Raw genomic sequence first — 12,732 nt, forward strand, 5'->3', positions numbered from 1 at the left:
GGATTTAGGTTTTTAAAGATCCCATGGGAACTGTTTGATTTTCCGGGATAAAAAGAAGCCTATGTCCGTCCCCGGGATATAAGCTAACCGTGTACTAAATTTCGTCAGTATCGGTTACAATGTTGGGTCGTGAAAAGGTAGCAGACAGACAGACAGATAGATACACTTTCGCATTTATAATATTAGTAAGTATAGAAGTATGGATATTATTGTATTCCTATAATAGAAAAGCTCTGCTCTAAGTTTTGTTTGCTTTTTGTGGAAAAAATATTGAAAGCAATTCAATGCAGCATAATAATGCCGTAACCTGTCACACATAACTTTATCGGGCCAGGTTATAGTGGGAACATCTAGATTCTAGTATCCTTTATCTAAAACCAAGAAATAAACTAGTCGAAGCTTGTGATAGAAATTTGTACCCATAAAATAGACTTTTAGGCTCAAAGTCAATCAATCATGACGGATACCTATGGAAGGAAATAACGATGGTCATAAATTTGGAAACCATGTCGTAAATCGCGAGTTTATTGCCGATATGTTTGCATAACGGAAGCCTCGCGGTCGTATCAATACACGCCTGGTTTTAATATTCTACTAACATGATATTAATTAAAGTGGTTTGAGATAAATAATTTCATAATTTTCATGGGACACAATATAGCCATGATACAATAGGGAACTGATAAACCTACAAACATACACTCTCAGACTGCTAATGCAATACGGTCTTGTAAATTAAGAGCTGAAAGACGTTTACAGAATAATATGGCAGAATAACAGGCGTCATAATAATTTTACTTGAAGTAGATAGCAAAAAATAGAAGAAAACTTCCAGAGCTTGAATAGTCTTGAAGTATTTTTACCTGATCTTTAAACTCGAGAGTGCGCCGTCCTATTATTTCATAGCCAAGTTCCTGGAAAACTCTTGAGATACCTACGTTTGTTCAGCAACGAAGAGTACCTATACCTATTGTTAAAATAAAAGTATTAATACTTCAGAGAATAAGTAGGTCAGTACCTGTTTAAGCTATTAAAATACGAATTTAACACCATTTTTAACCCCCGACCCAAAAAGAGGGGTGTTATAAGTTTGACGTATGTAGGTACCTGTGTATGGTCTGTCTGTCCTGTCTGTGGCATCGTAGCGCCTAAACTAATGAACCGATTTTAATTTAGTTTTTTTTGTTTGAAAGCTGGCTTGATTGAGTGTTCTTAGCTATAATCCAAGAAAATCGGTTCAGCCGTTTGAAAGTTAACAGCTCTTTTCTAGTTACTGTAACCTTCATTTGTCGAGGGTGTTATAAATTTTTATTTATAACACCGTAGGAACTCTTTGATTTTCCTGGGTAAAAAGTAGCCTATGTCCGTCCCCGGGGAGTAAGCCAACTCTGTATCAAAGTTCATTAAAAATATCGATTCAGCGGTTCAGCCGTGAAAACGTAGCAGACACAGTTTCGCATTTATAATATTATAGTGTGGATTACCTTATGATTTGAGTTTTATTCGAATGCATACCTTGAATGCTCATAGCTTTCTGTTAATCTATTCTAAAGAAATAGCTAAATAATTCCGGTCTAGTACATTCTCTAATAAGATAATATAATATAATAAGATATCGTGTTTCAAGGCTATAATAATTATGAAAATTCCTTTAAAATAATGATTTCCAAGTATCTTAACTTGCAATCTTAGGACACATTGCACAGTAAAGCTTTTTGCATTAGGTACTATGCATTTAATAAAACACAGTGTTAGTCATATTTAAATTTTTATTAAAATCAAAATTTGATACATCTTTACAGCGAAATTTCAATATTAGAAATACGTTACATAATAATAAATGTGACTATAAACTTATATGAACACGTTATTTTTTGACATTTTCAATTACAACAATAATAAAGAAATAAGTTACTAACGCCTATCTCAGACGAACGAGAAAAGCCGGTCCGACAAAATTCGAAAAGGCGAAATGAGAGCACAAGACCTTTGCTATTTTACGGTCGTACAAAAATTTTTGAAAATAGTACCAACTCTCGCTAGCTCGTTGGAATTTGAGAGAGAGAAAGATATTATGCGAGTGAAAGGAGACGACATTTTATAATAATATATGAGCAGGAATAAAATGCCGTTTATACCGACATCCGTTGGCGAAATTAAAACGGTCTTGGATAAAAAGCAGTTGTCTGCCTTGGCTCTAATATGTAATTATCATTAAAATATTAATCACGCGGTCATACAAAATTATTGCTACCGAAATTATAGTCACTCTCATAACACACATTGAATTTGATACTTGCCATGAAATATTTTTCATCAAAGGTACATGAATATATTTACTATAAACACTGCGAATCTCTCAAGCTCAAGGGACACATGACAACGATTAACAGTTAATACGTGAACAATAATAATTATTATTATTATACAACAATTATAATATTGTAATGATTAATGCCTTATTATTAAATTGATATGCTTTTTAGTAGGGTAAGTGATGCCTCATTAGATACATGTTACTTGCCCCAGTTTCGCCGATATGTTTGATGTTGGTTCCTTCAAAATCTGTATAAGATTAATTATACTTAAATTGTATATTAAACTTGCGTCAGATATTTTATACTAAATATCAATATATTACTTTACTTTTACTTTATTTAGATAGTAAAACATTAAAATTTTAGCAGAAGTCAAAACGCGATGAAATTACCTGTAATAGATTTTACTCCAGGACCTAATAATACAAATATTAGTGAAAATAATGAAAGTAGGTACAGTTAGTGCCAAGTTTAATAATGACATAAAATGCGTGCCACTTACTTTCACTATTTACGTATCTGTATAATGATTATTATAATATTATATTCAATTTTCGTTTCAAAGATTTTGCACATAAAATTTTTAATTGTTTATATACTTACGAATAACACCACTGTAACATTTCTATTTTTCAAAAAATGTATTGATCACTATAAAAATTATATTTGTATCTTCTTGCGTTTTGACTCCCATCAGCTTAAGTGCCAAAGACTGCTACACAGACAAAATATTTTATACTATCGATTTTTTATGTCTTATAGGTAAATATTATCTTTTAAAACTATACCATTGATAAAGACGGCATAGTGTACCCTTAATTAATCAGGTTTTTTGACTCTGACCATTATACAAACGTGATAATAATATAAATATTATAATATGGTAATACATCAATAGGTGCATATTTGGTTTTAGATAAAATGTATTTTAATTTTGTGCAACATCTATTACTTATATCTAAGTGATATATTTAAGTGAATAAATAACATCTATAAATTTCAATAAACACCAATATATATTTATAGATATTTATATTTTTATAAAATGTATAAACGCGTGTAAAAAGAATACAAAATAGGTATTCAATCTCGCGTCCTACACGCGTTAAACATTTTCATCGAAAATGTTACATTACGTTATATTTTAAAACATTAGAAAGGTCTGAAAAGGGAAATAGGTACATTATAATGATTTCATAAATTCTGGTACGTCCCAAAAATATGTTCATACCAAAAGTTATCAAAGGAATTTATCACATTGAAAGCTTCAATTTCATTCGCAACATTTGTATACATACTCGTAATGAATACACTTATATTTACTTATGTAATTCAGACTAAGGGATATGTTTTTGGTTACATATTTATCACCTAAATAAGTTCATGATTTCACGAGTTCACTTAATGTCAGTGTAATATCATACATACATGCACCTCATAAATATTAATATTGAAATATTTTAATACCTGATATTTTTCCCATACAAATTTTGGAGTATAATAATTAGTGCACAATATTTTACCTATTGTTGTTTATCCAAAATATAAGAACCGGTAATAGAAATGTAAGAACCGTTTTCTACTAGATGTGAATTAATTATTTTTACTTCAGGTTTAAATTTTATATTCTAACATTCATATTTAAACCTCAAATAAAGTATTGCATTTTCAACAAATTTTAGTAATAATGCAGCAACCACTTTCAAAGTTTGTAAGGAAAAATGTCAGGAAAGCGCTTTTAGAAACTAAATAAAAATGTCCGGCCAAATGCAATGAAATAAAACCTAATAAAATAATTGCAACAGAATATTTTAGCGTATGTGGTTTAAAGTCACATTTATTACTTCACTAGTTACATGTTTATTAGTAAAATCTACCTACACAAAATATAACATAATAATCATTAAAGCTTAACGAAATAGACCAAGGAACAGAATACAAAGTCTCCTAGTGAGATAACTTAAAAATTAATGTAGGTATACTTATCAAAAATATTAAATAAAAAAATCTTTAAAACTTATAATACAGCTCGACCATGCATTCAAAGTTTATTTGTCCACTTTTCAAGCAACGCAATTTTATGACATTCTTATCACTAAAATAGTCGAGCCCATACAATGAAATAAATATAAATTAATTTTATTATGCTAAAGAACGCATCAACTGCATAAAATTTATATCGACAATATAGCTAACACTTAACTATTTATAACTATTCTACATCGAACATTTAGGGGCTCTAATAAATAACATTCATTTTATAATCTAAATAAGTTAACACAATAACCATAATAAACGAGAGGTAGAATTATTTCAAGGAAACATTTGGAAAATTCAAAAAGTGATAACTTTAAAATTTAATTTAAATATGTATTTGATAAACATAGGAGCCCCGTATACTTACAAGTATAGATAAATATTGAATAGTCAACATGGTAAATGCGCAAAAGCTTAGTAATACACCATAATACGAGAGTTAACATAGAAAAGGCTGGGTAAATGATAAAAAATATTAAAGTTTCCATTTAAAATATTAGATGAGATTCGAAAAATCAATTTATTTTATTGCAATTCAATTTTTTAGCTCATTAGTGGTGTCAAAAACGTTAGAGACGTTAAATTTTTTTAAAGTTAAAGATAGTTTATTCAAACCTCTAAATTTTCATCGAACTAATTGTCAAAGTCTTCACCTACAACTTGGCTGGTATTACTCTAAAGTAAGGCATACCTACTGTAAAGGTCTTCTAATTTTAAAAATACATAGTGTATCACACTAATTCACGCCTTTATAAAATCCTTACTTATCACAAGTCGCCATTCCAAAATACTACTAATTTTGTTATCAGCCAAAAATTGATATGTATCGTATTTTTATTGCACAAATTCATCACTTCGTTTTGAACAGAATTTAAAATTTACGAAGGGTCCGGCACCGAGCCATCCGGCCACAGCTAGCTCGAGGGGGACCCTTCATTTAACTTAACAGGGTAACTGAAAGGGTTAACAAATTATTCTAAAATAACCTAGCGATGACAGCGATGGCAACGTTTGTTGCTAAAATTGGACATGTATTTGTTGCGCTGCTGGGTCTCCCGTACCCCGGTTTCCTTAAGCAGTTCATTTTCTCAAGTGGCATTTTGGCCACACTGTATTCCCGGTGCTCGCTTACCATGGTGCAAATGGTCCGTTTCTTTTGCATCATCTCGTCGTCGCGGTCGCGCAGACCGGCCAGCCAGAATTCGTACCACGCCAGATCACAATCGCAAATCAACGGGTTATCTAGACACAAAAAGTTACTTATTACTTTGACGTCATAATTAATATAATACATATTATATACCTATCTTTAAAAAATATCTATAATTATTATTGATGATACAATTAATTTGAAAATAAAAAAAACTTTTAAGGTTTCACTTCTGTCGGCAGTTTCCGCTATTAAAATTTAAAATTTTACTAGTTGTTACCTGTTTCTAAAGAAATGTCAATTTAGTCAAGTAACTTAATCATAAAATATACGAGCTAAAGTCTTATTTTAAAATAGTAGCTCTGTCCTTGAGACTGAATGTCTGACTAGTTTTATTCTAAAATACTTAGTTTCTCAGAGTCAGTTTTGGAACAATATAATATCCACTTTATATGTATTGCATCCGTCGTTTCGCGCAGAAGCTGCTAGAATTCTAAATAAACTTGGTGTTCTTTTTAAAAAGGTAGAAATGTCTTCGTTTCAAATGTTTCAATTTACTACTAGCGGCAAGGTTGTTAACCTTTTTTTTAAAAAAACACTATCATCCTTCGCTTTTGATGAAAAATACGGGGTTGCAAGCGATGTTAGCTGGTATTTTTTATTTGCTACTTATAGAAGCTGCTATAATATACCTAGGCAAAATCATACATACCCATTATGTCAACCACTCGAAGCGTGTCAAGTATCGGTTCCATGATCTCCTCGGGAATGTGTTGCAGCTTATTGTTCTGGAGGTTGAGCGTCTCCAAAGAGTTGAGGTTGTCGAAACCCATCGTAGGCAGCTGATGAATCCTACAACAAATGTACAAAGACTATGTAAAACAAATTTCCTCTATCACCTGAAATTGACATAAATTCGGTCTAGTAGGTAAACGTGTAGCTAAAATTTAAAACGGTTATGATAGCTAAATTTATGATTTTTATAATAATATTTCTTTATTTTATAAAAATAACTAGAGGATGCCCGCGACTTCGTCCGCGTGGATTTAGATTTTCAAAGATCCCGTGGGAACTGTTTGATGTTCCGGGATAAAAAGCCTATTTCTATTACAGGGACGCGAGCTACTTCGGTACCAAATTTCATTCAAATCGGTTAAGTGGATGGGTCTTTAGGAATCCCGCGGGAACTCTTTGATTTTCCGGGATAAAAAGCAGCCTATGTCCATCCCCGGAATTTAAGCTAAACCTGTACCAAATTTCGTCAGAATCGGTTACACTGTTGGGCCGTGAAAAGGTAGCAGACAGACAGACAGACAGATAGGCAGACAGACACACTTTCGCATTCATAATATTAGTAGGTATGGATTTATATCAATAAATTTCATGGAGTATACCTACATGTATTTCGTAAGCTACAGTTATAGAAACGTTATTTTTTCTCTAAAAGTGATCGTTTCAGTTATCCACGAAAAACCTTTAGGTACCTTTGACTCGTCTAAAATTTTTAGCAGCACTCAACCGATCAAAAAGGGCTTATGAATGTTTTTGTAGAGCATCAATCTCAAGATTTGTAACAAAATCTAGCTTTCCGGGAATTGTTCTGAAGTACAATGCTTAAGAGGGGTCTCTCCGTCACTCGCTCCATACAAACGTAGTTCCAATTTCATTTGAATATTAAGCAACCAAAGTCCATGAAATTTTGCAGACACATTCTAGAAACTAATATCTATGCCTGTGGTTTCCAGATTTCTGTTAAAATATTCGGTTTCAAAGTTACGCGGTCTTAATTTACATACAAGTCTTTGAGCCCCTGTAATTTTAAAACTACATATTTTTAGAAAAATCTAAAACACCACAGGCACAGATATTAGTTTCTAGAATATGTCTGCAAAATTTCATGGACTTTGGTTGCTTAATATTCAAATCAAATTGGAACTACGATTTTATGGACTAAGTGACGGAGAGAGCCCTGTTAATGTCTTTGGACTGATAGTAAAAAGAAAATTTTACAGGAAAAAAGGGTTTAAACCAAATGTTTTTGAATACCCCACCGATTTATTTTAATTCTGATGAAATGCATTAAAAATTAGTTATAAATAACAAAAAGCCTTTGAACTACACACCTTTTTATTAGAAAATTTAAAAACCAATCAACAATAAAAAAGAGGGTCGGTAATCTAACGGAAAACCGCAACACCTTTCAGCATGAAATATTCAATGGTTTTGCAAATCATTCGTCCCAATTAATCAAGTTACACGTTCCCAGTTCCAATACAGGCCGGAAGCCTCGAAACTCTGCTAAATTCTACCTAAATTAATCAAAGACGTACAATGTTACAAATTCCGCAATAGAATTTACAATCAACTCGATTACCTGGCCTGTGAAATTCAAATAAATAATAATAAAATAAAATAGTATACATACATACTATGTATAAATATTATAAAAAGCGATTGTTTTATCTGTGTGTTATCTTTTCAAGGGTCATCCATTTAACCAGTTTTGAGGAGGCGCAGATATAGCTTCTAACGCCAAGACGTATAAGGTACTTTTTTTTTTTGGAAAATCGAAAAAATTTAAAAATACCTAAATTCACGCGATCGAAGTCACTATCTAGTATGCCTCTGCTTAAAAGTTTCTAATTGTAATAGTAACATAATGAAAATTGAAAAAATTGTAGTTTATCCACACCTAAAACTTCGTGTGCATTTATATGAGCAGCCTTGTAACTCAAGCTGCTCAAAGGAATACGAAACACCGTACAGATTGCTCCTTTGAGTGCGACAGTAAACCGCTATCCTACTTGTATTATGTGTATATAATATGGCTCGGTGAATAATTTTTCTCATAACATTTTGTGCCTGACAAATTGAGGCAGATTGAAGCAGCGAATTTACTAGGTTCAACCCACAGTTGTCTAATGAAAATGAAAATATACTTTGGTAGCGACTGCTCGCAGCATTGTTCCATGGGAATATCTATCTAGATAGAAAAAAACCTCCGTGCCGTAAAGAGAACCTCCGTGCAAAATTTCAGCATTCTAGGTTCAAGGATTTGGGCTGAGTGTTGATGGGTTTTTCAGTAAGACAAGATTTTTTTATTGTATATTTAAATTGTACATCAATTTTCATATGTATAACAGGCGGTCTTATTGATAAGAAGCGATGTCTTTTAAGAAAACAAGACAAGTGGACGAAGCTTTACAAGTAAATGATTACGTATTCATAAAACTTTCACAGAACTCTTCCTTGCTAAAAGATCAAACCAGACGAATAGAACAAGCGACTAGTTAGTGTCTAAAGACATACGTTTCATACCTAACGACGTATGCAGTAATTTTCCAAGCGCTAGTGTCACTAAGTAGTGCAAAAAGTATGACGCAAATGCGTTCTGAAGGAAGTTCTTTTCACTGAGACACAAGGAGCAATTCTTATCGCTTCAATAAATTACTAAACTTCTACTAGTACGGTACTCTACCGGAACTTTTGTTCTCACAAAATACGGTCTGACTTCAAAGTAAAGTCGTAAAGAAATATAAGCATTTATGGTATTTTGAGAACTTTGAATAAGCACTTCATTATAACAATTTCCTAAACTTTTCTAAGACATAAATATTATACCTATAGATAAGTTTTCTTAGTAACGAGTTTTAGGATCTTTTACGACTTCCTAAAACTTACTTAGAAGGTTTAATAGTTATTGCCATTTAAACGGCGCGGCGCAACGCGGCGGTGATAATATACAAGTGTAAATTAAAAATTTATAGCACCCCCGACGATCCAAAGTATTTGAGTTTTCCAAAACATCATTTTCAAATAAATAATAATTATGTATTTAGCTTGGATGAAGTGTATTTAGGCAACGTCCATCTTGACAGTTTGACATTTGTCTATTGACATAATATTATGAACCTAACGGTTATATAACCTTCTTTTCTACAAGAAAACTAGAAAAGAGCTGATAACTCTTAAACGGCTGAACCAATTTTTTTAGATTATAGCTAAGAACACTCTCGATCAAGCCACCTTTCAAACAAAAAAAACTAAATTAAAATCGGTTCATTCGTTTAGGCGCTACGATGCCACAGACAGATACACAGATACACAGATACACAGACACACAGATACACAGATACACACGTCAAACTTATAACACCCCTCTTTTTGGGTCGGGGGTTAAAAATCAATAATAAACAACTAGGAAGATACAACTTCTGTTGTAGAACTTGCGCGAACAAAAATAAGAACTTTGCTTTTTGCATCCAATTTTATATCATAAGTACGTAATGTTGCTATTTAATTTTGGTCAAAAGTACCTAATGATGAAAAAACTCACAGTGCTACGGAAGAAAGTACAGAATCACTACCTATACTTATTAGTTATTATAAATACAAAAGTATGTTGGTTTGTTGATTTGTCCGTCAATCACGTCGCAACTGAGCAACAGGTCAGCTACGTCTTTTACATGGGTATAGTTAAAGACCTGGAGAATGAAATAAGTTACTTTTATCCGGTAAAATCAAAGAGTTTCCACGGAATTTTAAAAAACCTAAATCCACGCGGTAAAGTCACTGACATCAGCTAGCTTTTAATATGATATATGGAAGAAATGTTTCCAAACATGTTTTGGTAGTTTTTTTTTTAGATTTTTGACGCAAGAGACTCGGCTAGCTGTCTTCAAATTACGCGTTGTATGTGTGCGCCACCGTACAATTGAAATCAATACAAAGTCGCAACGCGCGTACAATGTGCTTCAATTTCAAGGCAACACAATAGATGAAGAAAATAAAATTATGAAATGCGGAGACCTCAGAATTGCCAGCAAAGAAAAACTTAAGTATAAGGTCTTATAATTTCATACAGTTTTGCTTCATTATTTAGCTAGCGCCGGTGCCGATGTAAGCGGCTTATCAACCAATGGAAAACCACACGTAAGTAGAGTGACAAAGTAAAAATCGGTCAAGTGCGAGTACGATCGAAGGGTTCCAAACCATGGTCCAAGAAATAACACTTTTTAATTTTTAAAATTTTCATGTCAGCTACTTGGAAATATTTACTATTTTTAACCGATTTCAAAAAGGAGGAGTTTCTCAATTCGTCGGAATCTTTTTTTTTGTTATAGCGACAATAGAAATACATATTCTGTGAAAATTTTAACTCTCTACCTATTGGTTCACGAGATACAGCACGCTGACAGCGACAGACGGACGGACGGGCCGACGAGACGGACTGACGGACGAACGGACAGCGGAGGCCTAGTAACATACACCCTTTGTGCTTTGGGTACGAAACCCTAAAAAGGTAGATTTAAACAGAGCCTGAAGAAAAAAAGCATGGTACTTACATGTTCTTTTGCATATTCAGAAATGTGATTGAATCTCCGTAGCCCGTGAAAGCATCCTCGCTTATGTAGGTGATGTTATTGGAACGAAGATCCAAATGACGTAAACGATGCAATGGACGCAGTGCCTCTGAAGGTATTTCGTGAAGACGATTATCACCGAGTCGAAGATACTGCAGGTTTTCTGAAAATAATAAAACATCTCAACTACGGCACACTTCACGACAGGGGAACTTGTAACAAAACGTCGACGCTTTGACATCACTGGCAGGCGTCAAATATTACCTACAAGTTACATTTATTTATTTATTTATTTTATTTTATTTTTTTAAAAGAATATTATCCGTTTGAATTATGACTAACATTCCCCTTTCCCCTACAACTAAGCGTAAAGCTTGTGCTAGGAGTGCGTACGACAATAGTGCAACGGGTGGGGTTTGAACCGTTGGCCTTTCGGATTTCAGTCCACTCCTATAACCGTTGAGCTATTGAGGCTCAACGGTTAAATTTGATGCTAGGTAGCCTATGAAACCAGAAACGCCTATTTTTCTTTGATTTGCCGTCACTCCTAGCTTAATGATTGCCATATCGTTGATTCAGGATAGAACCGAGAGTTCCCTCACTCCAGTTCACTCTGACAACGACCTCAATAAACAAATCGCCTGGCAAATAACAGTATGTTATATCAGCAGACCAATCACAATTAGTGCGACAAAGCTTTCTCCTGGCTTTTGCGATGCATTTTCGATGCAATCTAAAAAATTATCACACCGATTATGCTCAGGGACGCAGCCTGTCGGTAGTTACTGATTTCCAAAGATTTTATAAAATTTTGTAACAAAATGTGTTTTTATACTAACTTCCACATTTTCTTTTGAGTAATTTGTTTATTCGCCTCTTAAATACTGTTTGCTAATTAATGTTATAATAAAACCCCATATTTTAGCCCCGTTTTGACGAAACACAAGAGAATATGGAATTTCTTAAATGTTATCTATGTTGAATAAATGACTTAGACTTCTCATATTTATAAATGCATTACAAATACTTATTAACTTAATTTTTGTGGCAATATTGGTATTACCTTCTAATCCAGCAAAGGCTTTCTCATCGATCCGTTGAATTTGGTTGCCTTCGAGTTCCAGAGAGTTGAGGAATATCAAGTGAGAGAACACATTAGCTGGTACCTCTCGTAACTGATTGTGCGCCAGTCCCAAGGAATCCAAGTTCCTTAAACCTAAGAGCGTAACACAAAATTTTTTTTTAAAACAAAACATATATGTTCCTGGTTCCTGATAGGTAGGTATCAAAAATATTATAAAATATTATTATTATAAGCGTTTCTTTTCGTTTTTTTAGTAAAAATGTTACAATAAAACTTAATATTTTACGATTTCTTATGATTTGATCAAATCATCTGAGTAATTGACTCAGTTGTTTACCTACCGTCCCCTATAAAATTCAGTTCTAGATTTTTCAGATCAATTTCTGTCTTTTAGAACCTTTTCCTCAATTGTAGCTACATTACCTACTTGTAATCATTCTCAATTGTCATTATTGTTGTGGTTTCAACAGAGATAAAATATTCAGCAACATATAAAGTAAGTATAAAAAGTAGTGGTAGGTAATTAATAAGAAATTAGGGCATACCAGCAAAATCCCCCTCGGTAATAGTGGAAATGCGGTTTTCCTGCATCTCAAGCTTCTTCAAATTCTCGAGCAAAGCAAGAGCCTTTTGTGGCACTGCTGTTAACTCGTTCCCACCGAGGTTCAAGCGCTTTAGTTTTCTGAAAAACATTGGATGATATAATTTTTCTCTGCAATAAAATAACTGTAAAAGAAATTATATTGTATATTATGTAATAAAGAAAGACTTAGATACGTT

The 12,732-nt window shown here is 33.1% G+C and overlaps 1 protein-coding gene across 5 annotated transcripts in view; it reads right to left on the bottom strand.

Moving 5' to 3' along the window:
* Positions 1-1,751: 1,751 nt before the first annotated feature.
* Positions 1,752-12,732, bottom strand: part of LOC123879004 (protein artichoke) — a 137,315-nt gene continuing 126,334 nt past the window's right edge. For all 5 annotated transcript variants that reach the window (XM_045926498.1, XM_045926474.1, XM_045926491.1 and 2 more), the window contains 5 exons: positions 12,498-12,634; positions 11,932-12,084; positions 10,851-11,031; positions 6,218-6,357; positions 1,752-5,597 (listed from right to left, as the gene is read on the bottom strand). In XM_045926498.1, the coding sequence (XP_045782454.1) occupies positions 5,332-5,597; positions 6,218-6,357; positions 10,851-11,031; positions 11,932-12,084; positions 12,498-12,634 (877 nt within the window). In that variant the 3' untranslated portion in view covers positions 1,752-5,331. The remainder of the gene's footprint in view (positions 5,598-6,217; positions 6,358-10,850; positions 11,032-11,931; positions 12,085-12,497; positions 12,635-12,732) is intronic.

Source organism: Maniola jurtina, chromosome 3 (assembly GCF_905333055.1).
Source record: "Maniola jurtina chromosome 3, ilManJurt1.1, whole genome shotgun sequence".
Taxonomy (NCBI): Eukaryota; Metazoa; Arthropoda; class Insecta; order Lepidoptera; family Nymphalidae; genus Maniola; species Maniola jurtina.